Source organism: Bombyx mori, chromosome 22 (assembly GCF_030269925.1).
Source record: "Bombyx mori chromosome 22, ASM3026992v2".
In the NCBI taxonomy this organism is placed as follows: domain Eukaryota; kingdom Metazoa; phylum Arthropoda; class Insecta; order Lepidoptera; family Bombycidae; genus Bombyx; species Bombyx mori.
In genome coordinates, this window is record NC_085128.1 from 18,399,601 (window position 1) to 18,427,500 (window position 27,900).

Here is a 27,900-nt window from a genome sequence, read left to right on the forward strand (position 1 = left end):
ATTTGTAATTTAATAGTATAGACAGTTAATAGAAATGAAGTCCGATCGGTAGTTCCGCCGCGGACTGCGTCACCATCATCGGCCAGTAATAGTTGTCTGAGGGCCGCCAGGTCGCCTGCCGCCCGGCGCCGCTCGTCAGCACGAGGCGTCTGACGTGTCGACCTACTTCAGCGCGCGGTGCGTGTGATGCCGGTGGATACGCGCGAGACCCGACGTGAGGTCTGCCCCCACCTCGCTGTTCGCTACAATTTCACAACAACAACCTTCCGACCCGCCGCTGCTCTGTTATGAGCGCGAACATTGGACCTCTTTTTCTAACACCATTCACCTTACGCGTGTCGTCTCATCTCACGCGTTTAAAGAAAACCCGTTACTTTTACCTGCAAAAAGACTCTATCTGCAGTTGTTAGCAGACAGACCTATCACCGATCTACAGCCTCGCTCTGACGCGGCGTTTCTGTGAGTGTTGAAGCGAGACAGAAATAAGTTGTACGAATCCAACACAGCATACCGGTGCTGCAAGTTTTTGACAGTTTCTTCATTTCAAAGTTGGCGGAGTGATACCTCTAACGTCATGTTTGTTTATTAAGCGTTAATTAAATTTGCAAAAATAATAATAAATAGAAATAAAGTATATGTAAAAGGTTGAGTGGGACGTATAACATTCGAGTGAGAACCGTGTCAGCGGTGCGTGCTCTGTGCGCGAGTGTACATCGAGGAATGTAAGTAATACATAAGGTATGTAGCTGGTTTTGATAACTGTAAGTTGACAGTGAGATGGAGGCGTCACGACGTATTGTCGTGCGGAGTACGGACCACAAGATGCATGTTGGCACGCGCACGGGGCATCAAGGTCACACAGTCACACTGCGAGACTGTGCTGTGCTTGCCTGCAACGTTCGAGCACGACAAGCCAACGAGAGAAGAGACTGGACATTGTACTAATATGTGTGACACACAATATGCTTTACTATGTTAGACCCCGGCCGATGACTATTGTTCTAACAATTATAATAAAAATGCCAGTTATTGAGTGAGTCAGCGTGTGCATAGTAACATGCACATTTTGGTTACATAAGCGATAAATTGTTATAGTTGCGTTCTTGTAGTTTGTCTTCAGTTCCGGGTTCTGTTCTGAACTAGTTAGCAATTCATATAGTCTCCCACGAACTCTACAACTAGGGCACGACGGCGTCGGTTCATTGTCCACAACCTGACTGATTCCCACGAGCCTCGAGTATGGTCCCCATTTGTTTCGTCGTTGAAGTGAATGATAATGACACGTCCATGGACATCAGGCGCATGCCCCGCTGCCGCACGAGCAGAGGCAGACGGCAGCCACGTCCTCCATCGTGGACCCTTGCGTGTCTACTACACAGTCTCTCTAGTGCGATTTAGTCTTCATAGATTTTATTCGGATCAGTCTATTTGTCATCCAGCTAGACCTTTGTACGTTATTCATGATGCGTCACATTTTGTGCACAAAAATAAAATTATTTCCGAAATAATATCGTTTGAAAGTTTCACATGGCAAAATGATGAACCCACATGATCATGAGCGACCAAGTCTAAATATAGAAACTCATAAGCTCACTGGCTCACAATAATCACGATGGAATGATGTATTTATTCACATCAATTATGATAGCTACACGTGTATAGAAGGGAGCTCTACATAACTTATCTTTAGCTTTACATTCTCAGTTAAACCTCAGCAGATGTATAAAAGCACTTGCATAACTGAATATTCACAAAATAATGTAAGTTGTGAGTTGTATCTGCAGGCGTGGTGTGGTGGGTGTGGGGTGAGTTCAATTATCACATTTCTCACGGCTCGTCCCGTGCGGCTCACTGACTCAATGCCGAATGCATAGATCACACTTTACAAGTAGTGTAGTGTTTGACTTGAGGTTTCGTCTTCACAATTTGTACCGAGACCGATAAGTAAGTAGGTACATACTATGAATACCAGTCAACGCCTCGAACGTCAGCAGTGAATAGCGTTGTTCTTCAAGACGCTGACCTCCTAACTGTCCCGGCAAACAATAACACTGTTCTTGCGCGGCTCGAGAGAGCTGGATCGTAAACTCGTACAAACAATTTCCGTGTGACGTCATCATGGAGCAAACTGTACTAATGGTCATAACAGAAACATTCAACTCGAACGAAAGTTGACAAGTGTTAAACACACCACCACTGTGTACAGGATAGCGTTGCACTTTAAACTTGTCGCCATATTGTTGTTGTTGTTGTGTTATTGTATTGTTGTTTCTTTTTCTTTTATTTCCTTTGTGCCTACAAGTCGATTATACGGCCAACCTGATGGTGAGTGGGTACCGTCGTCCATGGACACCAGCAGTGCTAAAGAGTAGGACGACATCAGTTATCCCAATTCAATGAAACTTCGATTTCGATTAATATCACGATATGATGTCGTTCGGAATCTTGTGATACCTCTGCAGTGAGAAGGTTGTGAGTTGGCCTGCTAAGAGCTACGTGTTCCCGATATTCCAACTGTGACTGGTCTCGGTGAGCCCAGCGCATCACAGCGCTGTGACACTACAATTTACAATCAAACCACAGTAATTGTACGTATTAGTACTTATTAGTCGTCGTAATGTCTGCTTGCCCCGGCCGCCCGGACACGACACGCGACAGGATGAGTGTCATTTCTGTGGCCGCCCCGACCGACAGCCAGCGCTCTTACTGTAGTGCAGGAGTATCGGAACGCGGAATTTAAATCGTTTTAGAATTTATTTGAAAGATTCTCAAAGTGCTTAACATTTTTTTAGTTTCCTAAAGAAGTGATTTATAAGGCAGTAAAATTAAAGCCAAATAATAGATGGCGTCAACAACATGATTTGCATAAGCAATTGCAATACTTAGTCAAAGTATTAATGTTAATTATAACATAATTTATTATTAATATATAATATGCTTTATTATTATTTGAGTATTTTGACAATCATTTATGTTTTTAAACAATAAATTAAACATTAAACATCTTCTGAACAATTTCACATCAAAACAGTGTGTACTAAATATGAATTATGGTAGAATAACAGCTTCATATTACTAATAACAAATAAATAATAACATAGAATAAACTAAACTATTAATCATGTTAATTATTGCTAATACGAGTAGTGGCGGTGTGCGACCATACACTCGTACTCGTACCTGACTGTATGTGTATGATCTATGTGCCTACCTAGCTGGCAGTAGATGATGGCCCGTGCACTATTTGGTTGACATTATTAACTATATTTAGATTGTATGTGACATTTAATAAAAATGAATACAATTACCTATGTTAAAATTACATTCCTTTAGTGCTTTGGCAAATGCATTTATCGACCATTATATGCGTTTATATTGTATATTTGATGACAACTATTGTACATAAACAGGAAACTTCATACGATGTTTATTTTATTTTAACGGGATACGCTGGGAATATTTCCGGCACATCAGCCATGTAGGATCACCTCACGGTGTTAATATGTGAAGCTAACAGTAATAATGTACAATTGTAGTCGTATGTTTTCAGAGGAAATGGCAGAGATCCTGCCGCGGCGAGGGGCGGACAGCTGGCCCGTACCCCTGCTGCTGCTTGCCGTGCTGCATCACGTCACGGCACAGCACGTGAACCGCGCGCCTCACTTCGTGCCGCAAGTCGGGGACATGTCTCACTTCACGCTCGCAGAGGACACGCCGGTCGGGACTCCCGTTTATCAACTCAAAGGTAACCAATATTTAATTAACCCTTTTCTGATTTTTTCCGACAAGGGGCCGAACCTCACGCGTGGCTTCTACGCTTAGAGGATTTTCGGGGTATGTGTATTTTAACGTCTACAGATGTTCGGAGCAGACCGCGGGCCCAAAGATCTCTTTTGGGCCTTACCTACCAAATGAATCCCTTAGAAATCTTTTACCTCACGTCTGATCTCCACGCGGGGCTATAACTCGTGCAGAGTAAGGAGCTTCCCCCAGTGAGGGAGGTGATCGTCGACGACCAACGATGCTGGTTTCCGTGATGCGGCAGCGCGCCGCACAGCCCAAACCCCCTCAAGTTACCCCTGACCATCACAGAGAAGAAACTGCCTCTTAGGGGTCGGACGGCATGCTGTCGAGAGGGAAGAAGGGCTCTCCCTCTTCCGCTCCGCCGCCGTTGCTAGCACTGGTCTAGCAAGAGCAGTGCCTCGCAGAATCTACCACCGGATCGGAAACGTGACCTACTGAGAAGATCCGGCGAGAAACTCAGTGGAGGGTGTCCATGGGTTAGTTTACTCGTTGGGCCCTTCGTCGCAAGGGACGGATTCGGCAAGGACGGTGACTGGTTGGCAGCGACAGGTCCGGTCCTGTCTTCACGACGAGAAGCCGGCGCTACTCTGCGAAAACAGGGCATTACTGGAGACATCAACCTCATGTCTGTGAATGGGGTATTCATGTTATAGTGACTATGAAAGCGGATAGGTATGCTAAAGAGTAGGTGTACTATAGCTGCATGAATTAAGGTATTTGTTGGGATACATAATTATTGCTTTAAGAGAAAAAGTTTTGTTAACAAGTGTATGCAACCGCAGGCATCGATCCGGAGAACGATCAACTACGGTACTCGATATCTGGGCAACACTTGTCGGTGGACGCACTGAGTGGCGTGGTGACCCTCGTGCGGAGCCTCGACCGTGAGGAGCTGGACCAGCTCGAGGTCATCATCAGCATCACTGGTCAGTGCCGTTAGTGCACTATGTGCACATTTCTTATTTACTATAATAATATGCTTAGAGTATAAGTTATATTCAGTAGGAAGTCGCGAAGGGAGCATCCAGCTTCTATATTTAAATGATATTGATCGTGTTGCCGTGGGAATTTCAGGACTTGTCTAATTTGGTTATTTCCACAGCATTTTGTCTTTTGTTTATCTTGCAAAAGAGGACTATGCGAGTAACGTATAATGTAAAAATCGAGATTCACTACGCCGGATGAATAAAGATGTCGGCACGCCCACAGTTGCACCACAAAATATTATATTTTTACTAGTATCATCTACGTCGTTCAGAATTTTGCCTTATACATATTTTATGATTGCAGTGACATGCCTTCGAAGAACACTAGAAATAAAAGTAAACTTGTTTAGCTCATATAGAAAGGCCTGCAGAAAGTAATTAGCTCGTTCCTTGACTAGTGCATAATTTATTATAACAAAATCCTAGGGGCTATTTTGAATCTCCGCTTTAAAATTATTAAAATAATAACTAAAAGTACCTTAACGGCAAAGGCTTAACACTCAGGCGCGAATGTTGTCTCAAGACGCGGGGCTCTCCCCACGCATCAGCAACACTGAAAAGATGGTTGGTCTTCCTGGATGAGCCTTTGCTCGCCCACCTGCCCTGGAAAGCCTTCCGGGCCACCATTACTCTTTCAATCATAAAAAAAGATGGTTGGTCAGTGCTAAGTAATGCACCTGTAGGCCTCTGTTCTAGTCCTAATCATGTTTATTTTATAGAATTCTTTTTTTATGTACTGATGTACATAAGCATATTGTAAAAAAGAAAGCCCTGAGTTTCTTGACATTCTTCTCCATGGTGAAAATGATTTGCTAATCGGTGATAAGGTTGCGACGATTTGTAAGTGCCTGCGATGGCTTACCAGAATAAAAGCGCTTTGACTTTACTTTTAATAATGAGGCACAATATACCGTCTTTTCGACTATTTCTCTGTCGAAGCGTCCCCATGTTTCAACCCGCAAAATTATAATTTGCGTAATTACTGGTGGTAGGACCTCTTGTGAGTCCGCACGGGTAGGTACCACCGCCCCGCCTATTTCTGCCGTGAAGCAGTAATGCGTTTCGGTTTGAAGGGTGGGGCAGCCGTTGTGACTATACTGAGACCTTAGAACTATATCTCAAGGTGTGTGGCGCATTTACGTTGTAGATGTATATGGGCTCCAGTAACCACTTAACACCAGGTGGGCTGTGAGCTCGTCCACACATCTAAGCAATAAAAAAAAAAAAAAGTCTCAAAGTAGATCAGAAAATAGAAAAAGAAAGACACATTTACCTTGAACATCTACAGCGGTGTTGTACAGACTTACATGTATTTCTCTATACTTAGTATAATCTGTTGTGTTGTTGTGCGTGATCAGACGAGGCCAGGGAGTCATCGGAGCCGAACACCGTGTCTCTGAGGCGCGTGATCCCGGTCACCGACGTCAACGATAACCCGCCCGTCTTCCTCAATCGGCCCTACATAGTGAACATCAGCGAGGCGGCCCCGGTGGGGGCAGAGCTCCAGGTCTGCTCCATCACCAGTCACGAATCATATGGGATCTTCTGGATGTCATAGACCCACCCCGCCGCGTTACTGTTGTGACGGCAACACGGAGTCAGGTGTCTTGAGAGCCCGTACTGGGAGGTACCACCATCCGGCCTAGTTCTGCCACTAGGCAGTAATGCTGTCCAATTTAAAAAGCAGGACAGTCATTATACATAGTATGCAATTGAGACATAGACCTCATGTCTTGAGACGGGTGGTGAGGTGCGGAAGACAATCTTTCATCACATCATGACCGCTTTTGAGCACTTTGTACAGCTCATCAGTACGAATGTTTGATAAAGTCCATTCACCGTAAGCTTTCTGTAACATTGTCGGTGAGTCCAAACACGAAATTCCATTGGCGATGGAAAATTTAAGACAAACTTTTTGTTCAATGTTTTTGCCCAGTATAAAATTAGCAATGCACAGTAAACATAATATAACTACAAATAGAACTAAATTTAATCTGAATAACAGATGGAACTCAAACTGCGCGCCAAAATAGAAAACAGCTTTTCGACTTTTTTTTTTATTGCCCTTGTAGGCAGACGTTCATACAGCCCACCTGACGGTGAGTGGTTACCGTCGCCTATGGACCTCAGCAATGCCAGGGGCAGAGCCAGGCCGCTGCCTACCAAATTATACCTGACTGCCCTGTATTATAAGTTTTATTGGGATTGTATTATGTCATTCCGTCTAGAATCACTTATTGAATATTTATAATTAATATACATCGAGATATTATGATAATATAATCTCGATGTTAATAAACCTGCTTTTTTTTTACAAATTACAAATGATTAAATTATTTTCAGATAAATCCAAAAATACTAGTAACAGACCGAGACGCCGGACTAAACGCAAATCTCCTGGTGACGTGTTCCACCCGGGAGAAGGGCAGCGACGCTGAGGCGTGCGCCACCTTCAGGGTCGAGACTGTCGTGGTGAGCTGCTGCATGTTCACGGAAATAAACTTATCGTTATGGTTGAATGTGGGAAAACAACTCCTGCACGGGAACCAACAATAATATGTATATTGTTACATTCCAAAACACACACTGCAGACAGAATTGCGCTTTTACCAGTTACCAATGACTGATCTGTTTCCTGAACGACCGGATTAAAAATGCCGTGACACTGTCAGTGACCGTACAATTAATTCAGGATAATAGTTGATGATGCCAATAGTCAAGCGAAGCTGTAAGCGGGCCGGTTCTAATTAGCAACGTCGCGCAGTTATCGTCGAGCGAGTACGAGGTGCGGCTGTTCGTGGACGCCGCGCTGGACTACGAGCGCAGGTCGGCGTACGTGGTGACGCTGCAGGCCGCCGACGCGTCCGAGTCCCCGCTGCGCGCCGCCGCCAGCGTCGCCGTCGCCGTGCGGGACGAGCAGGACCAGCCGCCCGTCTTCCTCAACGCGCCCTACTCCGCCACCGTGCCAGAGAACACGCCCACAGTAATTGTGCTACTCTCTACTCCACAAGCCCGCCAGCTTTTGACTTCTTTGACAATCTTGCGACTATGTCGTGGTGCGATCAGAGCAAATGATGTGCCAACCATTTTACGTGCAAGCACGAACGAACAAAATCTAACACGCCAAATGTATTGACGCCGTAATGTCCATTAGAAATTACGTTCTGTTATACGGAATTGAAAAAATATCTTTTTAAAAAAGATTTTATTGACGAAATGAATATATAAAGATTTCACGACGATTAATGACGGCAACCGTGCCGTGTGGAATTAGGAATAGGACTGACTGGATAGGGAGGGGATTGTTCTCTAATAAAGGATCATAACTGATGATGCTATTCGGGAAAGGTGATGATGAAAGAAAGCTAGGAACCAGAGGGTATCATAACAGTTCGTACGTATGATTAAAATATTATTTTAGATTACGTTGGGTGAAGTCATATCATCACATATCGTTTGCGCTAGTTTCCAGCTTTATATTTACTCTCTCGTTCACTGTTATAAATAAACGACCGTATAGACAAGACAACGTGAATACCGCTACCTACCTTGAAACATGAAATCACAGTCTTCACGTGTCGGATAGCGCCTTTCGCATGCCTTGAACTAGAACTTCGCGAACTTCGTCTTGCATTAAAATACGACAAGATGGTGGTACTTGCTCACGAGGATCACACCACGCTCTGCTACTGAGTGTGCTCCATAGAGGACACGCGTCAACAACAAGACTTTCCCCCGATGGAAGTTAAAGACTTGATCAAAGACCTACGTCCTCGCAAGGCTCCCGGTTCCGACGGTATATCCAACCGCGTTATTAAACTTCTACCCGTCCAACTCATCGTGATGTTGGCATCTATTTTCAATGCCGCTATGGCGAACTGTATCTTTCCCGCGGTGTGGAAAGAAGCGGACGCTATCGGCATACATAAACCCGGTAAACCAAAAAATCATCCGACAAGCTACCGCCCGATATAACTGTATGAGCGTCTGCTCTACAAACGCCTCAGAGACTTCGTCTCATCCAAGGGCATTCACATCGATGAACAATTCGGATTCCGTACAAATCACTCATGCGTTCAACAGGTGCACCGCCTCACGAAGCACATTCTTGTGGGGCTTAATCGACCAAAACCGTTATACACGGGAGCTCTCTTCTTCGACGTCGCAAAAGCGTTCGACAAAGTCTGGCACAACGGTTTGATTTTCAAACTATTCAACATGGGCGTGCCGGATAGTCTCGTGCTCATCATACGGGACTTCTTGTCGAACCGCTCTTTTTGATATCGAGCCGAGGGAACCCGCTCCTCCCCACGACCTCTCACAGCTGGAGTCCCGCAAGGCTCTGTATCACCCCTCCTATTTAGCTTATTCGTTAACGATATTCCCCGGTCGCCGCCGACCCATTTAGCTTTATTCGCCGACGACACGACTGTTTACTATTCCAGTAGAAACAAGTCCCTAATCGCGAAGAAGCTTCAGAGCGCAGCCCTAGCCCTAGGACAGTGGATCCGAAAATGGCGCATAGACCCAGCGAAAAGTACTGCGGTGCTATTTCAGAGGGGAAGCTCCACACGGATTTCCTCCCGGATTAGGAGGAGGAATCTCACACCCCCGATTACTCTCTTTAGACAACCCATACCCTGGGCCAGGAAGGTCAAGTACCTGGGCGTTACCCTGGATGCATCGATGACATTCCGCCCGCATATAAAATCAGTCCGTGACCGTGCCGCGTTTATTCTTGGTAGACTTTACCCCATGATCTGTAAGCGGAGTAAAATGTCCCTTCGGAACAAGGTGACACTTTACAAAACTTGCATAAGGCCCGTCATGACTTACGCGAGTGTGGTGTTCGCTCACGCGGCCCGCACACACATAGACACCCTCCAATCTCTACAATCCCGCTTTTGCAGGTTAGCCGTCGGAGCTCCGTGGTTCGTGAGGAACGTTGACCTAAACGACGACCTGGGCCTCGAATCTATACAGAAATACATGAAGTCAGCGTCGGAACGGTACTTCGATAAGGCTATGCGTCATGATAATCGCCTTATCGTTGCCGCCGCTGACTACTCCCCGAATCCTGATCATGCAGGAGCCAGTCACCGTCGACGCCCTAGACACGTCCTTACGGATCCATCAGATCCAATAACCTTTGCATTAGACGCCTTCAGCTCTAACACTAGGAGCAGGCTTAGGGACCCCGGTAACCGTACTCGTCGAACTCGACAAAGAGTTCGCCGTGTAAACTAACCCATGAATCAGCTCGCTGAGTTTCTCGCCGGATCTTCTCAGCGGATCGCGATTCCGATCCGGTAGTAGATTCATTCGCGAAGCAGCTGCTCTTGAGCTGTTAGGTCTCCTTCGGAGGCGCTCGGGTAGCTGTTAGCAAATCCCACCCCTCCTGGCTGAGCCTTTGCTCGCCCACCTGTCCTGGTGAAACTGGAAAGGCCTCCGGGCCACCAGTAATCCTTCAATCATAAAAAAAAAAAAAAAAAAACACGACTTTCTTTATTTATTTATAGAACACCAGTATACTAGAAATAATAGCAAAAGACGGTGACACAGCCAACCCGAGAGCAGTTCTTTTAACTATTGAGGGTGATACGGAAGGGTACTTCAAGTTGGTCCCCGAGAAGCCACTAGGGCGCGGTGTACTAGTCACTTCTGATAATCCAATCGACAGAGAAAGTGAAACTGTTTTACAAAACGGAGGAGTCTATACTTTCTTCATAAAGGTGGGTTTTTTTTTTGTTTATTTGTATAGCATAAATACTGTTACGCGCTGGGGCTCTGAATAAATATAGCTCTCACCGAAGTACAAATTACATCTCTATTTAAAACCGCCTTCGCTTCAGATGATCCCTTCGCTGTTTCGCTTCGAGTAGAACCGATTACTAATTGTCTTCATTTAATCTCTACTACGCTTTTATAATCAACACAACAAGTCTACAATGGCGTTACTCTTACCGACGTAACAATACAGTGATATAAATACAAAACAACGTTAATTGATTTCTCAGGCTACCGAACTAATAAACAACGAAGTGCCCTCGGACTACACGGTGACTTCGATCACCATCATAGTGACGGACGTCGATGATCACGCTCCGAGATTCAATAAAGATGTCTTCGATATTTCAATACCTGAAAACATAGAAAACGGCAGCCCCATACCAGGACTATCTATTTACGTTGAAGATGATGATATCGGACAAAACAGTAAATACGACTTGAAGTTGCGGGACGTGCTTAATTCGAGAGATGTATTCGCCGTGACTACGGAACACGGCGAAGGACGAACGCCAATCACCATCAAAGTAACAGATTCTTCCCGCTTAGACTACGACGTAGACAGTGATGAAGGCAGGTTGTTCAGTTTGGACATAGTGAGTTCACTGAATGACGTGGAGCTCTCGGCGGCTAGAGTCAATATTAAACTTTTAGATGTCAATGATAACGCTCCGGTTTTCGAACGGGCAACTTATAAATTCGATACTTTAGAAAATACTACCATTGGGTCAAAGGTAGGAGACGTTGCAGCGACAGACAAAGATTTCGGTATATTCGGAGAACTTGAGTATACTTTGACTGGCTTCGGATCCAATCTATTCAATACTGATAAGCAAAGAGGTGGATTGTATGTCCAGCAAGAGTTGGACTATGAGAAACAAAAGAGTTACAGTCTAACACTTTTCGCTAAAGATGGCGGAGGTAAAAGCTCATCCACTAGTATCTTCATCGATGTGTTAGATGTCAACGACAATGCTCCTATATTTGAGGCAACCGAGTACACCAGGACCATCAGAGACGGCGCCACCAGCTTCGAGCCACAACTCGTTCTGCGAGTAAGTTTTTAAAGTATCACTTTTTTATTAGTTGTGTCATCGTGATGAAGTTTCTCACAAATTTATTTTCAGGCTATAGACGTCGATGGGCCGACTCAAGGAAATGGTCGCATTAAATATTCAATAGAATCTGATAACAGCATTAACAATAAAGGCAGGGCGTTCGAAATAGATGAAGACACCGGAGAGCTCAGCATTGTGGATAAGTTAGATAGCATGGACACTCCGAGGGGACAATATGAACTTATTATTCGAGCAACTGATTACGGTGGGCCTTATAAGTTAGATGCCATACAAAGTCCAATAAGACACCACATATTTATAAGATCTAATGATGTTGAATCACAATGTTTCAGGCATACCGGCCCTTCATAACGACACTCGAGTCTATATTAGAGTCGGAGTCCCGGGAAATCAACGGCCTACGTTCAAAGGGAACTATCATCTGTACAAACACACCGGGAACAATCAGACTCTAGATAATACTAATGAATACTCGTTTGATCTGAATCCTATGAACTACAAAGCAACTATTAAAGAAAATGCAAAGCCGGGTGACACCGTGACCAAGGTGACTGCCAGCGACCCGGACGGGCTCGACGCGCTGCTCGTGTACTCCATCGTGTCCGGCTCCAAAGACAACTTCGTTATTCATGAAAAGTAAGCTCGAATTCGTTTTAAGTTTTCTAGGTAAGATCAATTTTTCTATTTGAGATGCATGAAGAAAACCCGGAACCTTAATGATGTCACGTCGTCCCTCTCTTAAGTGTGGAGGTAGAAGATGAAGGGAGGTGTTGTATTGTATGAACCACTAATCAGTATGTCGGATGCATAATTGCGAAAACATAATAATTAGAGTAGCTCTCCAGGCCGGTAACCGAGGGACCAAAAATAATGAAGAGTATCGACGAGAACGGTTCGTTAACTCAAAATCAAGTGGTAGGGGCGCGGCGGACGCACTCCACATTACTCGGTTATTTATTGAAGTTGGGTTTCTATGTAAACCACCAGTAGCCCGTGTTTAACTGATTTCTCAAATCCATGTCAAGTCAAAAATTCCATTTCCTTGTAGAAATATTTTTTCAAGTTTCTGAAAATTGTCTTTTCTAATGTATCAATATTGCGTTGGATAGTCTAATTTTTTTTTTCAAACAAACCAAAGCAAATACTCCGCGTTCAAATTTTTGATAGATGATGGAACTAAATTACGCGTAGTCAACAGCCAGATGAGCTAGGAGTCAACATTTGTCCGCTGCGCTCAGCATAACAACAGTAATTTTAATATACTTGAGACTTGAACCTCAAATCTAACGACGAGTGATGTCGACCGTGTTAGAGCTCCGACTTAACACAAGGGAGCGTGAGCTCTTCAATGAATTCCAATCAGTTTAACACACAATATAATTCATAAAATCGTTTATTTCTAGAAGTGGACTGATAACCGTATCGAGCGACGCGAACCTGGACCGCGACGTGAGTCCGGAGCGCTACGAGCTCGTGGTGTCGGCCGTGGACAGCGGCACGCCCCTGCCGGAGACCGCCACCACCACGGTGCTCGTGCTCGTACAAGATGTTAACGATAAGCCGCCCAAGTTCAATTTCACGGAGTCCTCCACGTACATCTCTGAGAAGACCAAAGTCGGTGACGTTGTCGCTAAGATAGTAGCGTTCGACACTGATGTCAGTTCAAAACTTAAGTACAGTATTGTGAAACCGATGAGAGCGCTCTCTAAGGCTGGCGTCCAGTTACAGCCAAACTCACCCTATGATTACGCCAACTTGTTCCACATCGAGGAGGACACCGGGGAAATCCGGGTCAACGGAACTCTGGACTACAATCAAGCCAGCATAGTTATTCTAACCGTAAAGGTGATTGACGTCAACGCCGAAATAGATAAAGACAAACAGTTTGCCACCATCGATCACACGATCTACATACAGCCTTATGCTGATAAAAACCCCCAGTTTACGAATCCTGGTTGGAGTACGTCGCGGCCCTTGATTTATCACAAAATTAAAGAAGACCAACCTATCGGGAGCACCGTGCTCGTTCTCGCCGCTGAAGACCCAGTCTCGGGACATCTGGTGTCCAACTACAAAGTTATCAATTCAGAGACGGAATTACTTCAAGTGGATCCTCTAACGGGGCAAGTGGTTCTGACTAAGCACCTAGACTACGAGGAACTCACCAGCCCGAACCTAACACTGACCGTGAAGGCCACGAGTAGTGACGGCGCCCGGCACAGTGAAGCTAAGATAGTAATTGAAGTCATCAACATTAACGACAATCCACCGATATTCGAGAAAGAGGTACATCATTTCTGTTTGTTGTATACTTAGTATGTGATAGCACTATGCTGCAATTCGCTCCGGGAGTCCACTTTAGTTGATATCTGCACCGTGTGCAACCTCTCTTGTAACAAACAACACACGTGACAACTTCTTCGTACAGTATCAGGGTAGGGGGAATATACTGGGGGCCCGCACGGTGGGACCAGCACTCCGGCGTACTGGCGACACGACCCGACTGCACACTGTGCGCCCTTATTGATCGTGACACACTGAGGGTAGCGTTATTCATAACTTATTGTACCCTGAAAGTATACATTTTTAGGTTTACAGAGTGAGCGTTCTTGAATCTGTGAAGCATCCGGAACATATCGTGTCGGTGAAAGCAAATGACGCAGACGCCGTTCTTACTGAACAAGACAAACTTGAGGGATATTCGGATATACGGTATGCACTGCGCGGAGAGAATTCAGAGCTGTTCACCATCAACAACGTCACAGGAGCGATACAGGTACATCCTCACAAATCTTCTGTTGTGTCCTATTAGCTCTGTACATTACATGAGTGAAGCATTGTATTGTTGAGTACAGATAGGCGCAGACAAGCATCTGGACCGGGAGCGGCAGTCGGTGCTGCGCGTGCTGGTGGAGGCGAGTGACGTGCCGCGCGGAGGCGCCCTCCGCCGCACGGCCGCCGCGCTGCTGCTCATAGACGTGCTCGACGTGGACGACAACGCGCCCGCCTTCGACAAGTCCCTCTACACCGGTAATTTGTCTCGACTCTAACCCACTGAGCCTTACAACTTGTAACCGCTCCGAATCTTTAACAGTAAGCTCAAGTGCTTGATCCTGCCTCCCATTGACGAAAAAATACAAACAATCAAAACAATATCGGTGTGTAGGTACCGAACAGCACATAAAATACGTTAGCTGTTTAGTTTTTTAATATACCTAGTCAGGTCATAAATTTTGTCACATGTTTAATGTAAAATAATTGAAACAAGTTTATTCATTATGTAACCATTCATATACCAAAATGAACTTAACAAAACATAGATTCTTATGACACTAAAGTTTATTCAAAATGACCTCCGTGATTTTGAATACAGGCCTTCAATCTGCGCGGCCAGTCGTCTATCGCAGCACGAACGAGGTCCATGTCAATATCGGCGGCTGCCTTAATCAAGCATGTCTTGAGTGACTCCAAATTGGGATGAGGCTTTGAGCACGCCTTCTCCTCCAAGTGTTGCCATATCTTGTAATCTAACGGATTCAAATCTGGACTGGAGGAGGGCCAGTCTTCGTGCCGGATGAAGTCGATTTCACGCGCCGCCAGCCAGTCTTGTGTGCTCTTCGCTCTATGAGCTGGCGCCGAATCTTGTTGGAATACCCAGTGCCTGTTATTGAACATGGTATGAGAAACAGGTTCCACAAGGTTCGTCAGGACTGTATTTTGATACACAACTGCATTCGTTTTTACACCTTTCTCACAAAAATGTACCTCTGTTAAGCCCCAATAAGAAACTCCCAACCATACCATAAGCGAGGATGGAAAATGACCTCGTTGGACACGCGGAATACGGTTGCTCGCTTCTTCACTACTGTGTGCGTACACCTTATTATTTTGTTTGTTGTAGCTCTCTTCTACGGTAAAAATTTTTTCATCCGAAAAAAGAATTTTCCGATATTTTTTTCCCGCGTACCGCTTCAACAAAGCGCGGCATCTCTTCAGTCTCAGGTCCATTAGACGAGCATTCAAACGATGTCCTGTTTTTCTTCTATATGCCCAAAGCCCTAAGTCTTCATTTAACACCCTTTTCACCGTGGTTCTGCTTAACCCCATCTGAAGGGCCAACAGTTTCTGCATACGTTTGGGATTTCTTTGAATTCGCGCCTTCACAGCTTTTATCACTGCTGGAGTCTTAACAGACCGAGGGCGACCACTTCTTGATCTGTCATCTACACTAGAGTCTTCATTGTATCGTTTGATGGTACGATAAACGAATCTTTTGGTTATATTCAAATTTTTCAGTATGTTAAAAATTTTAATTGGCGCGTAACCGCAACGATGCAACGCAATAACTGCAACACGGTCTTCTTTAAGCGTCCACTCCATATTTAAAAATGAGTAAAATTCTAAAAGTATACATTTTTATTTTCATGAACAATTCGAAATTCGAATTCAATAAACTTTTTTGTGGCCAGCATTCTAAAAGAAAAGTTTTTACTGTGTGACAATACTTATGACCTGACTAGGTATATAATTAAATTAATAAAAATATTTGCTCATTCTTCATTCTTCATTCATCACTCATCATTCATTAATTTTTTTTTTTTATTTTATCACATTTTTTTACATTGTAACTTAAATAACAATTTTATTCTCCCATTTTAATGCTAATTGCAGCTGTAGTTCCCGAGAACGTGCCGGTGGGAATGGGCGTGATCAACGTGACGGCCACCGACCCTGACGAGGGGCTCGGGGGGGAGATCCGATACGAATTCCTTGACGAGGGGGAAGCTGCAGGTTATCATAACAAAACTATTTGCATCCTTACAGTTATCTGGTTGCTTGTTATAATTTGAATAATGATGATGGGTTTGGGACTAGGGTGGAGCGGAGTGGAGTAACTCAGAGGATGTATCGTGCTGTGCACAGGCTTGTTTAGCATCGAGCCGCGGTCGGGGTGGGTTCACACAAGCGGCGCGCTGACCGGGCGAGGCCGCACGGCGCCGTACCGGCTGCTGGTGGGCGCGACGGACGCCGGCGGACACGCGGCTGACGCGTCGCTTGCCGTCTACATCGGTGACGTCAGCGCTAACGATGGCGTGCCGCGGTTCATCCGGCCCGCTCCTGGAGAACTACTCACCGTCAACGAGGTAGGCTACGCACGCGTACTTTACCAAGCGAGATAGACTCCGAGGCTAATGTTGATGGTTGTTTAGGATATGGCCTAGATCTGACGACTTACCGTGAATCGTCCCGCAACCACGTCCGAAGGTCCTGGTCAAGGATAAGTATTGCCCGCAGAATCAGTACATCTATCCTTCACTGTAGAAAGTCATAGGTCGCTGTCACTATTTTCCAGTTTTTTTTTATATGAAAGGGGAAACTTTACACACTATTTAAATAGTCGCATGTGGTCGCGATCCTCAGTAGTGAGGGAACGATATAGAAGAGAAGAAGACCGATGCGGCGACAGCGGCTTCGCGTGACAAACTCTGCTTCTATTATTTTGGCGCGCTAACAGGCGGGCAGCGGGCAGCGGGCAGGTGGTGGCGCTAGTGTCGCGCCGAAGAACCATTTCCCACGGAAATTGTGCATACCGATACACACAATATGTCGTAGACTCAGTACAAGAAAAATAAAAAATAATAATACATATAAACCAAATTGTGTCGCATTACGTACTTAAAGAATAAAAAAAAAGAAATGATTCATAATAAAAAATAATTATTATAATATTAACTTATATAGTTTACAACAAACTATTACGGAACGGAACAATGGTAAAAATCTCTTCCTGTATGCGTGTGATCAGTAGGACCTTGGTATTCACTTAACACCCGTAAATACCTATATATTATTATACCACAACGTAAAAAAATCAAAATATTCTTTATCTTATAAAGTGTCCAGTTATAAAGTAATGATGAGCCCAGTTTATTTTACAATGGGGGGCACCATCGGTTAAATTCTACTCGGCTTAAAACAGCATAGTAGGATCTCCAGTCACATACACACTTCTCTTAAAGCTAAAATAGGTATGCCTACGCAGAACACAGCGCCGGGCACTGTGGTGTACGAGGTGGTGGCGACGGACCCAGACGACCCCACGCAGCCCTCCGGCCAGCTCCACTACTACATCCAGCAGAGCGATGACCTCACTCCCGCCTTCACCATCGGTAAACTTTCGGTTTCGTTTGCTTATCTATTGCCATTCAAGGTAGACTACAAGACAGGCTACATTTCTAAGGATATGCGTTCTTGACGCATGTTTATGAGCGACTCCCACAATGAAGGCATAACATCGTGTATTTTTTTTATTTTTTATTTCATAGATACGTGAACGAGCTCACAACCCACCTGGTGTTAAGTAGTCACCGGAGCCCATAGACATCTACAACGTAAATTCCGCCACCCACCTTGAGATATGATTTCTAAGGTCTCAGTATAGTTACAACGGCTGCCTCATCCTTCAAACCGAAACGCATCACTGCTGGCGTGGCGACATTCACGTTGTGATGTATACGGACTCCGGTCTCTACTGAACAGCAGGCGGGAATGCAGCTGGTGCACACGTCTTAAAATAAATAGGAAATGCAAATGATTTTGTGACCCGCTTGCTGAATACCAGTGGTACAGGATAATTTCAAAAACTCGTTGATGTAAAGTCATCGAAGTAAAGTAACATACGAGTCACATGAGTGAGCAGTGCGAGTAATTGGTTGGCGCTGTGCTCGCTGTGGACAGAGAGGCGGACCGGTGTACTGCGCACGCGCGGCGCGCTGGACCGCGAGCGGCGCGCCGAGTACGCGCTGGTGGTGGTGGCCGAGGACGCGGGCCGCCCGCCGCTGCGAGCCACCGCGCTGCTGCGCCTCGCCGTCGCCGACCTCGACGACCACAAGCCGCACTTCGCCAGGAACCTCGTCAGTAGCATCCGCTTATATCTAATAATTAGATTGATTGTGCTCCGGTGGCGGACAGTGCGCAAACCATTCCTCAAAGCACTCCCCATGGAACAGCCAGTACGCAACATGGAGGGAACCGAAGTCACTCCGAGTCCGTTCAAAATTCCAAGCGATCGGTGAATACGGGATTTTCGACAATCCGAACGGTCCTCTTTATTTCTGTCATATAATATAGTCCTCAACTATAAAGATATATCCAGTATCTTTTTAAATTTGTATCATTAGCAAAGTAACAGAACGAGATACAACAAACCAATTTTATATCTCACAAACGTAATTACACAAGGGATGGGTTTAATATATTTTTGTACTCGATGATACGATATGGCTGCCGGGTGTGTGTGTTGCTTGTTACGAACTCATTCGTTGGCACGATCACTGGTAGAGGCGCACGTGCGTACGAAGGGTGGAAAGGTCGCTATGTCGGTTGGTAGTACAACTCAGATGAAAATTGACCTAGCTTGTGGCGCATATGAACCACATAATAATATTATATTACGTTGTTTTAATCCAAGATGGAATTATGCAGGACGACCCTCCAGTGGTGATGTTGGTGCAAGAGGAAGTCCCAATCGGTACCGAAATCGGGAGGCTGCGAGCCATTGATGAAGACATCGAAGAAAATGCAGCGATCGACTACGCCATCATATGTACGTTAACGTTACTTCTCTTCTACTAACACCAGAACACACCAATAGTTTTTGTTTATTTAAGATCACACTTGCTAAATGTTGTCTGTTCAATATTTTAGGTATAACATACATAATTCATATTATATACATACATATTACACGTATAGTAATTATGTCGTTGTCAAAAACGATGTTCAAAAGACATCAGTAAATTCGAGTCACCTGAAAAATACACAAAATATATGTAAAAAAGAGTCGGCCTGGACCAGAAATCCCGTTCACATACCGCGCTGTCATCGAGTAACCACTGACTTCATCATTTGCTATACTGCACAAACATTTCTCAAGAGGTTTCTTGGGTGGTTTTCTACTTTTCTTTTACTGGTGGTAGGACTTTTGTGAGTCCGCACGGGTAGGTACCACCGCCCTGCTTATTTCTGCCGTGAAGTAGTAATGCGTTTCGGTTTGAAGGGTAGGGCAGCCGGTGTATTTATACTGACTGAGACCTTAGAGATCATATCTCAAGATGGGTGGGTATTCACTTAACACCAGTTGGGCCGTGAGTTCGTCCACCCATCTAAGCAATAAAAATTCAAAATAGTTTACACAAACGGAGCTCCTCGTGGTAGAGGACAAGACGCCCGGCGCACACGGACCGATCGGTGCTGCTGTATCGGTGTAACCTACAAACCTCTTCCACCTATACTACTATACAGTTGAGAGTTAAACCTCACGTCTCCAGCTGGGGGGTGGAATTCACGATGTGATGAGATCTTTCAGCCAACGTACTCTGTACTCAAAAAAAATACAATTTCTTTTTCGTGTAATGACTACTTTACAGGACTTGGAATTTCTGTATAAACTTTTCATTTTGTTTCTGACGTAGGTACCTACTTTAAGTATTATCATTTATTAAAATAGGGATTAAAGTTTACCTAATTTCTGAATAATCTATTGTGCCAAGGTCGAGTTTCATATTGTACTCAAATTTGACTTACTGATGCACCCAAACCAGTACAAGACAAAAAATCTATAAAACTGCACATGGAAGTCAGACTCAGTACGAGTCACCGCCGCTAGTGCAATCTGAGTGTAGTGTTGTGTGTCAGCGGGCAACGAGCTGGGCGCCGTGCGGGCGGAGCGCACCACCAGCAACGAGGCGCGGCTGGTGGCGGCCGCGCGGCTCGACCGGGAGCAGCTGGACCGCCTGCTCATCACCCTCAAATGTTTCAAGCACGGAACCACCCCGACACTCACCGACGCATACAACAGACTGGTGAGTGGTTCGACGATTGCACAAAGCAGGGTCCATCATATCGACGTCTCATTCAATGTGTGGTGTCCAGGATCCGTCGCATATCCAGGTGTTGATAAAGGTGGAAGATTTGGACGACAACATACCCGAGTTCGTGGGCGGGAACGTGACGGTGGGCGTGCGGCTGAACGTGGCGCCGCACACCGCGGTGGTGACGCTGCGCGCCGCCGACGCCGACCCCGGGGCCGCCCCCCTCCGCTATCTCCTCGCCGCGGCCTCCTTTCAGTCACCTATTCAGGTAATCTCATTCAACTCCTCGAGACAATGCCAAGGCCTACGGTCTAATTATAAAAGGTATAAAATTACCTAAAAACTGTTGCAACTTATTGTTATTATTTTATCTATAGTATATTATATTAATTATTATTATTTATATTAGAAAGCGCCAATCTCAGAAACTACTGGTCCGATTAGATTAATTTCATTAAAGAAGAATGTAAAGAGTGATTAAAAAGAAAATTCTGAACTGCGAACGTCAAGTATCTTCCTGTCCCGCCCCTCCCCTCCCGCCCACTGCCTGGGCTCGGCACGCCATCGCGCCATCGCGCCTAGCAATAGGGCCCGCCGTATGGACGACGCCTAATAACTATTGATATCCCATATCTGAAATCAATAATAATTAGAATTACATTTAATTGTTAAGTTATTTATTATAAAAGTACTGTCATCAATTCCACAGGAGAAGTCGTTGTCCAATGTTAGTGATGTATTTTCACTGGACAACGTGACCGGAGAGCTGAAGATCGTGCAAAACCTCATTCACTACGCGGACGGGATATTCAGGTCAGTGGGTCGTCGGTGATGCTTAGCATTATAATACCTACATACTATGTGTTAGGACTACTTATAAAGCAAAACTTGTCTAATTAACATTTTTAGGTTTCCAGTCATCAAAAGGGAAGCGAACCCTTAAAGATGACTTTGTGGTCCGTCCGTCTGTATGTCTGTCTCTCTGTCTGTCAAGAAGCGTCACGTTGAAATTAACTCCAAGCTCTTTAATATCTAGAGCAGTTAAAAATAAGACATTAATTGCACCTCTATCTACACATAAAAAGTCATTTTTATCATTTACAAACTTACATTCACAGATTAAGCATCACATGGTTTCTAGAAAATGTATAGGCGAATTAATTTTTTTCCTCATTATTGTTTGTTTTTCTATAAAAGCTGTTTATGCTATTATTTCCCTCGAGCGGGCAGACAGGGCCGGCACACAGGCTTGCGGATGTTGCTGTTCCAAACCCGCGTACATAGATGCAAGCTTAGCGTCATCATACCATTCAGTGTCAAAACGTGAATTTCACAAAAACAATCTTTTGAAACAATATCTATATCTTTAAGATATTTATATTCCATATATGTATATAAAATCCATAAAGCGTTTAATTATCACGAGATTTTTAAAACTATCACCAACACACCTCTTCATCTTTAGACGCCCTCTGAAGAATTCATTGCTGTTGGCTTTGTTTCAGGCTGCGGGTCCTGGCTTGTAATTCGGACGAGGCCGATCGTTGCGGACAGGTGTGGGTCGAGGTCAGTAGCGGTAACCACACACCACACACCACACACTTTGAGAAGGCGGCACGACATGAGAACCCTCTTGTGGTAGCCGCTGGAAATTACATACCCGATCCTGTAAACCGAATGGTAAACAGTCGACGTCGCCCAAAAAACGTCATTACGGATCCTCCTGATCCATTAACGGTGCTTTTAGATATCACAAGCACCGGTCACCGTCCTCGTCGAACCCTTCGCTTGCGACGAAAGGTTCGACGAGTAAATTAACCCACAGACACAGCCCACTAAGTTTCTCGCCGGATCTTCTCAGTGAGTCGCGTTTCCGATCCGGTCGTAGATTCTGCAAAGCACAGCTCTTGCTAGGGTTAGTGTTAGAAACGTCTTCAGCTTTGAGCCCCGTGAGCTAACCTACTAGTTAAGGTTATGCTGAAATAGCCTCTCAAGGCTATCAGCATAGGTAGGAAAAAAAAGCATTCTTAACTCAAACGAACTATAGTGCTATTCACTCAACCCGCGTCGTCTTTTTACCTAATCCTGTAGATGGTGTATCTTAGGAGTGGGTGATATAAATCGTATATAGATTCAATATCTATATATCGCAGCAATATCGTTGAATCCGATATCGCCCCGCACGAAATCTATATATCGATATCAGCCGATACACGATATTGCTCGATGTGGTGCGCATCGCCATATCGTACCGATTCGTGAATTGAAATCTATATATCGATATCAGCCGATACACGATATTGCTCGATGTGATGCGCATCGGCATATCGTACCGATTCGTGAATATCAGCAATATTCGTTTGGTTCGTATCGAATCGGCCAGAGTGAGTGAGCGCACGATAGGGATATCATGTGATGAATGAAACAGAAACAGGCATTATCCATACAATTGTAAACCTTATAATATTTAAGTCTATATGTCTATAGATTATTCTTAGTGTATCAGCAGGATACAATTTAGGAAAGAAGTTTCAATTTTCGACCCTAACTTGAATGCAGTATAGCCTATTTGCATCGTTGAATTTAATTTCACGCGCTTTGACCTTGAACTAGAATTTTTGGACAAGTGTTTATAAATACTTAAAAGTTTTTTGTGTTTGATTTTTAAAGTACACATTTTTCTATTTTTAGTTGATTCCAAATAATTGAGTTTATTTCTTGTGTTTGTATTAAACTTTTGAAATCTACACTCTTTTGGTATATTTTGTAATTTTAAATTAAGACACAAAATACTAAAAACTGAAAATAATGTAGCCAGTCCTAAGCCTGATAAAAGCATGAAGGAAAGTTTTTTTGATATTTTTATTTTCATGTTCTTTTTATTACTTTAAAATCATATTATAAATTGATATCAGAAAACCAACCGTATAACGTTGACTTAAATCTATATCTACTACGATATTATATCAGCGTATCGTTTCAAATCTCAAATATCATGAATCGAGAAAATCTACTAGCATCCATCAATATATAGATTCAGAAAATATATAGATTCAATATCCGATATTGATACTCGATATATAGATACGATTCGATACGCGGCAAAACCGATATTACCCACTCCTAGTGTATCTTCGCTTCCTAAAGAAGTCCACAATACTTCATTATGGTGCACAAGTGGTTATACAAGTGCATTAGCATAATATTATCGTTCTAACAGTGCGCGGTAAATCAAATTACTAACTTGCTTACACAATAAACAAACACCTATGCATAATAATATCGACATAGCATAAAGATAACATCCGTTTAAAGCCTTAACATTTTAGTTCCACAAGTCGGTTTAGTTCGCTACATCGGTCGACCGTCAGCGCTGTGCAGGCTTTCACTCGTTTTGAATAGTTAAACTCTATGACGTCATCGATGTGATTCGTATCGTGCAGGTGACAGTGGTTCGCGAGCGAGAGCTGCTGCGGCTGGAGGGCGCGGGCTGGTCGCGGCGGAGGCTGGGCGACCTGCAAGCTGCACTGGACGCAGTGCTGGCACCCCGAGCTCTTCGACTCCAACTGCATCTGCACGATGCCGCCGCACACACGCATCTCGGGTTAGTGCTGCTCTCGCACACTATCTACGTGGCGTCCATCTGCAAAACGGAATTCAAATCACATCGCATCACATTAAATCGGTAACGTGTGATACGTGTGCCCGCAGGCCGTGCTTCCAACTGCGCTCGGTGGAGACGGGCAGCGCCCAGACGGCGCGCGCGATGCTGGCGACGTTGCGCGCGCTGGACGCGGACGTGCGCCGCGTGCTGGAGCAGTACTCCGTGCGCAACGTGACGCGCTGCGGCCCGCCGCCCGCCCCGCCCCGCGCCGCGCACACCGCCCTCCTCGCCCTCGCCGCCGCGCTGCCCCTGGCCGCCCTCCTCACCGCCGTCACGCTGTGCTGTATGCACGATGCCGGTCAGTATTACATAATAGGGGTTAAACTATGAAATTGCCGTTTTATTGTAATAGGTACTTCAAATTGACATAGGACATAGGTACATGGTTTGAGATTTTTGAGTGAAACTTTTTTCAAATGGTTTCCTTTGAGGTTCTTCTTTTGAAAAATGTGCAACATTCGATAATCGACTTTCCGATGACGCGGAACTAATGCTGCAGAAACAGCTAGCAATATCAATGTTTCGTTTGAAGAGGGGACTGCTAATGAACGCACCGTGCGATTTTGGTTTAAACGCTTTCGTGATGGATATTTTGATTTGAAGAACGAACCACGTGGAAGACGGTCCACACATGTGAATAACATTGAATTGAAAGAGATTGTGTAAGCCGATCCGAGCCAAGCTACCCAGGAATTAGCGGCATGGTTCAACGTTACCTTACCAATTGCCTCATTTGCGTCAAATCAATCAAATTAAAAAGTATGAAAAATAAGTACCTCATGGTTTGACTGATCTGCAGTAAGAAACGAGTGTTGAAACTTGTGTTGCCTTGTTGGATCGATACAGAAATGAAATATTGGATGGAATTGTGACATGTGATGAAAAGTGGATTCTTTACGATAACCGTAAGCGAAAAATGCAATGGCTGACCTCAGTTCCAACGCCGCAACAGTGTCCTAAAGCAAAGCTTACCAATAAAAAGGTGATGGGAACTGTTTGGTGGTCTCAGCATGGTGTTATTCACTATAGCTTTCTCCGAGCTGGTGAAGCAATAACGGCAGATGTCTGCTGCGCCGAACTCCGAACAATGATAGCAAAACTTGCAGTGAAACAGCCCCGACTCATTAATCGATCTTCGCTATTATTGCTCCATGATAACGTGAGACCTCATACAGCACCAGAAACCGTTTTAAATCTACAGGAACTGCAATTAGATACCATTCGTCACCCTTCGTATTCGCCAGACCTTGCTCCAACGGACTACCATTTTTTTCGTGATTTAGACAATTTTCTACGTGATAAAAAGGTTTCTTCTCAGGAGGCAGTACAAAATGCTTTCACACAGTTTGTAGAATCTAGATCACCAGAGCTCTATCGCAAAGGCATAAATGACCTTCCTATTAGATGGCAGCAATGTATATTATTATTTTTTATTGCTTAGATGTGTGGACGAGCTCACAGCCCACCTGGTGTTAAATGGTTACTGGAGCCCACAGACATCTACAACGGAAATGCACCACACACCTTGAGATATAGTTCTAAGGTCTCAGTATTGTCACAACGGCTGCCCCACCCTTCAAACCGAAACGCATTACTGCTTCACGGCTGAAATAGGCGGGGCGGTGGTACCTACCCGTGCGGACTCACAAGAGGTCCTACCACCAGTACAAGAGGTCCTACCACCAGTGCAAGATATAGATAATAATGGCAGATATTTGATTAAATAAATAAAAATAAAATAAAAAACAAAAATTTAAATTTTTCAGTACAAATCGGCAACTGCCTACATTAACCCCTCATATTACACAACACGTTTCTTCATGTTTGGATTCATCGAATCCTGAGCGAGGCAACATCGCATGCGCACACACATTACAGTATGGATTACAACATGGAGCCGAGCAACACTCAAAAACATGTATCTTTCTCATAGTCATTCAAGTCTTATAATATTATTAAAATTTATGCCTACATAATATGTATTAAAGTCTCAGCAAAAAATAAAAAACAGATTCTATTTGAAATGGCTACCTTTAATATGTTTGGCCACGAATCTATGGATTTCCAAGGGAAATTCCGCCACTGCTTGCTCCAAAGATTTTTAAGAGACTCAATGTCGCCGTATCGTTTAGAACAACCCATGTCCTCTAAAACTGTCCATAATTTGAAGTCTAAAAAGTTGAGGTCAGGGCTAGATGAGGGCCAGTCTTCAGCTCTTATAAATCCCGGAACGTTGATTTCAAGCCAGGCTTGGGTAGTTAATGCCTATTTACCAGGTGCAGAGTCCTGTTGGAAAGTCCATGGTATAATTTTAAAAGTGTATTGTTGTGAGGTTTCACAACATGATCCAAAAATTATAAATAAAAATGAAGACTAAAATGAATCGTTCTCTGTACAGCAAAGAAAAGTTCCCGCAAAGACTTGGTAGGGGTTGCGCCGAGCCGCCTCTACAGCGAGCCGCTCTACTCGTCCTGACGCGCGGCGGTCGCCCCGGACTCTCGACAGGACTAATGCGACCAACCAACCACCAGCAAAACTCTCCCCGCGTGGGTCTCTTCGCCTAAGCTACGTTGATGCGTTAACTTTCGATATTCGAAATCAAAATAACCTAATGACCTCGCCAGAACATCAGCAAATATATATATAATTGTATCAAACGTTTGAATCCTTAATTACGCTAGTTTATTGTTCGTTGTGATCAGCCATAATTAGTACGATATCTCTAGAGCACTGCACTGTGCGAGCTGTCGTCGCGAACTACGCGTAACTAAGGTTGCCTGTCCACCGGAGCGGAGCGAGGCAGTGAAGCGGAGAAACGAAGAAATATTAATCAATAAGACTGCACAAAATCTCCGCTCTTTAGTGGACAAGGAGTTGCGAGCTAGTTTAAAAATTCATACAAAACCGGTAAGCGGAGTGGTATAGCGGAGCGAGGCAGCGGAGCGGGGAAGCGAGCGCGGGTGCGGGCGCCCGCAGTGTGAACTGACTCGTCACCTAGGTACTAAACTCCGCACCGCATTACTTTTTCGCTCCGCTCCGCTCCCTCGCTCCGCTCCGGTGAACAGACACAGTACGCAACTCCGCTCCGCCTTACTCCGTTGCTCCGCTCCGCTGCCTCGCTCCGCTCCAGTGGACAGGCAGCCTAAGACTCCTCTGAGTCCTCTGACTGAGAAAATTTAACAAATATTAATGTATTTATATTTATGCACTTGCACGGTACATTAGATACGCAAACGTACATGCGTATTGATGTAGAGATTCTGATAGTTAGTGTTAACGAGTAGGTACTAGTTGTAATGAATAACTTTGGGTGGCGATGTTTCTGTCCAAAACTCCGACAAAACAATGTGATATAATATGTTTATTGAAATTTAACAAATTACATTCTAAGTCATGACGAAATAATGTACATACATATATTAGTATTTACCAGATATAATAAATATTTTTTTTAAGAATACGTTTATTTTTAATATTGCTAGCTAACCCGGCAGGCTTCGTAGTGCCTCAATCGATAAATAAAAGATCTAAGCCTTTGTATAAAATAAACTTAAAACGAACAAAAGGAATCCGTCCGACGGGGGACACGTCAAAGAAAAAACAAAATTATTATTCTTATGTAACTCCGAACATTTTCATATTTATCTATCTTTTAAACCCTCTCTGGACTTCCACAAATAATTCAAGTCCAAAATTAGCCAAATCGG

General features: G+C 44.4%; 1 protein-coding gene across 2 annotated transcripts; it reads left to right on the top strand.

Moving 5' to 3' along the window:
• Nucleotides 1–27,651, top strand: LOC101744743 (cadherin-87A). Of its 2 annotated transcripts, none has more exons than XM_038018880.2 (25): nucleotides 1–722; nucleotides 3,551–3,745; nucleotides 4,587–4,730; nucleotides 6,149–6,297; nucleotides 7,134–7,262; nucleotides 7,555–7,773; nucleotides 10,310–10,522; nucleotides 10,808–11,632; nucleotides 11,705–11,900; nucleotides 11,989–12,292; nucleotides 13,060–13,942; nucleotides 14,247–14,432; nucleotides 14,512–14,686; nucleotides 16,328–16,447; nucleotides 16,580–16,800; nucleotides 17,700–17,826; nucleotides 18,395–18,570; nucleotides 19,142–19,262; nucleotides 20,354–20,520; nucleotides 20,591–20,797; nucleotides 21,239–21,342; nucleotides 22,035–22,095; nucleotides 23,973–24,133; nucleotides 24,241–24,491; nucleotides 26,592–27,651. In XM_038018880.2, exons 2-25 carry the CDS (start codon nucleotides 3,556–3,558, stop codon nucleotides 26,666–26,668), a joined length of 5,406 nt encoding a protein of 1,801 aa, XP_037874808.1. In that variant the 5' UTR covers nucleotides 1–722; nucleotides 3,551–3,555; the 3' UTR covers nucleotides 26,669–27,651. The 2 variants fall into 2 exon arrangements, with proteins under 2 accessions (XP_037874808.1, XP_037874810.1); XM_038018882.2 differs by having other exon boundaries at nucleotides 532–738.
• The last annotated feature ends 249 nt before the right edge of the window (nucleotides 27,652–27,900 follow it).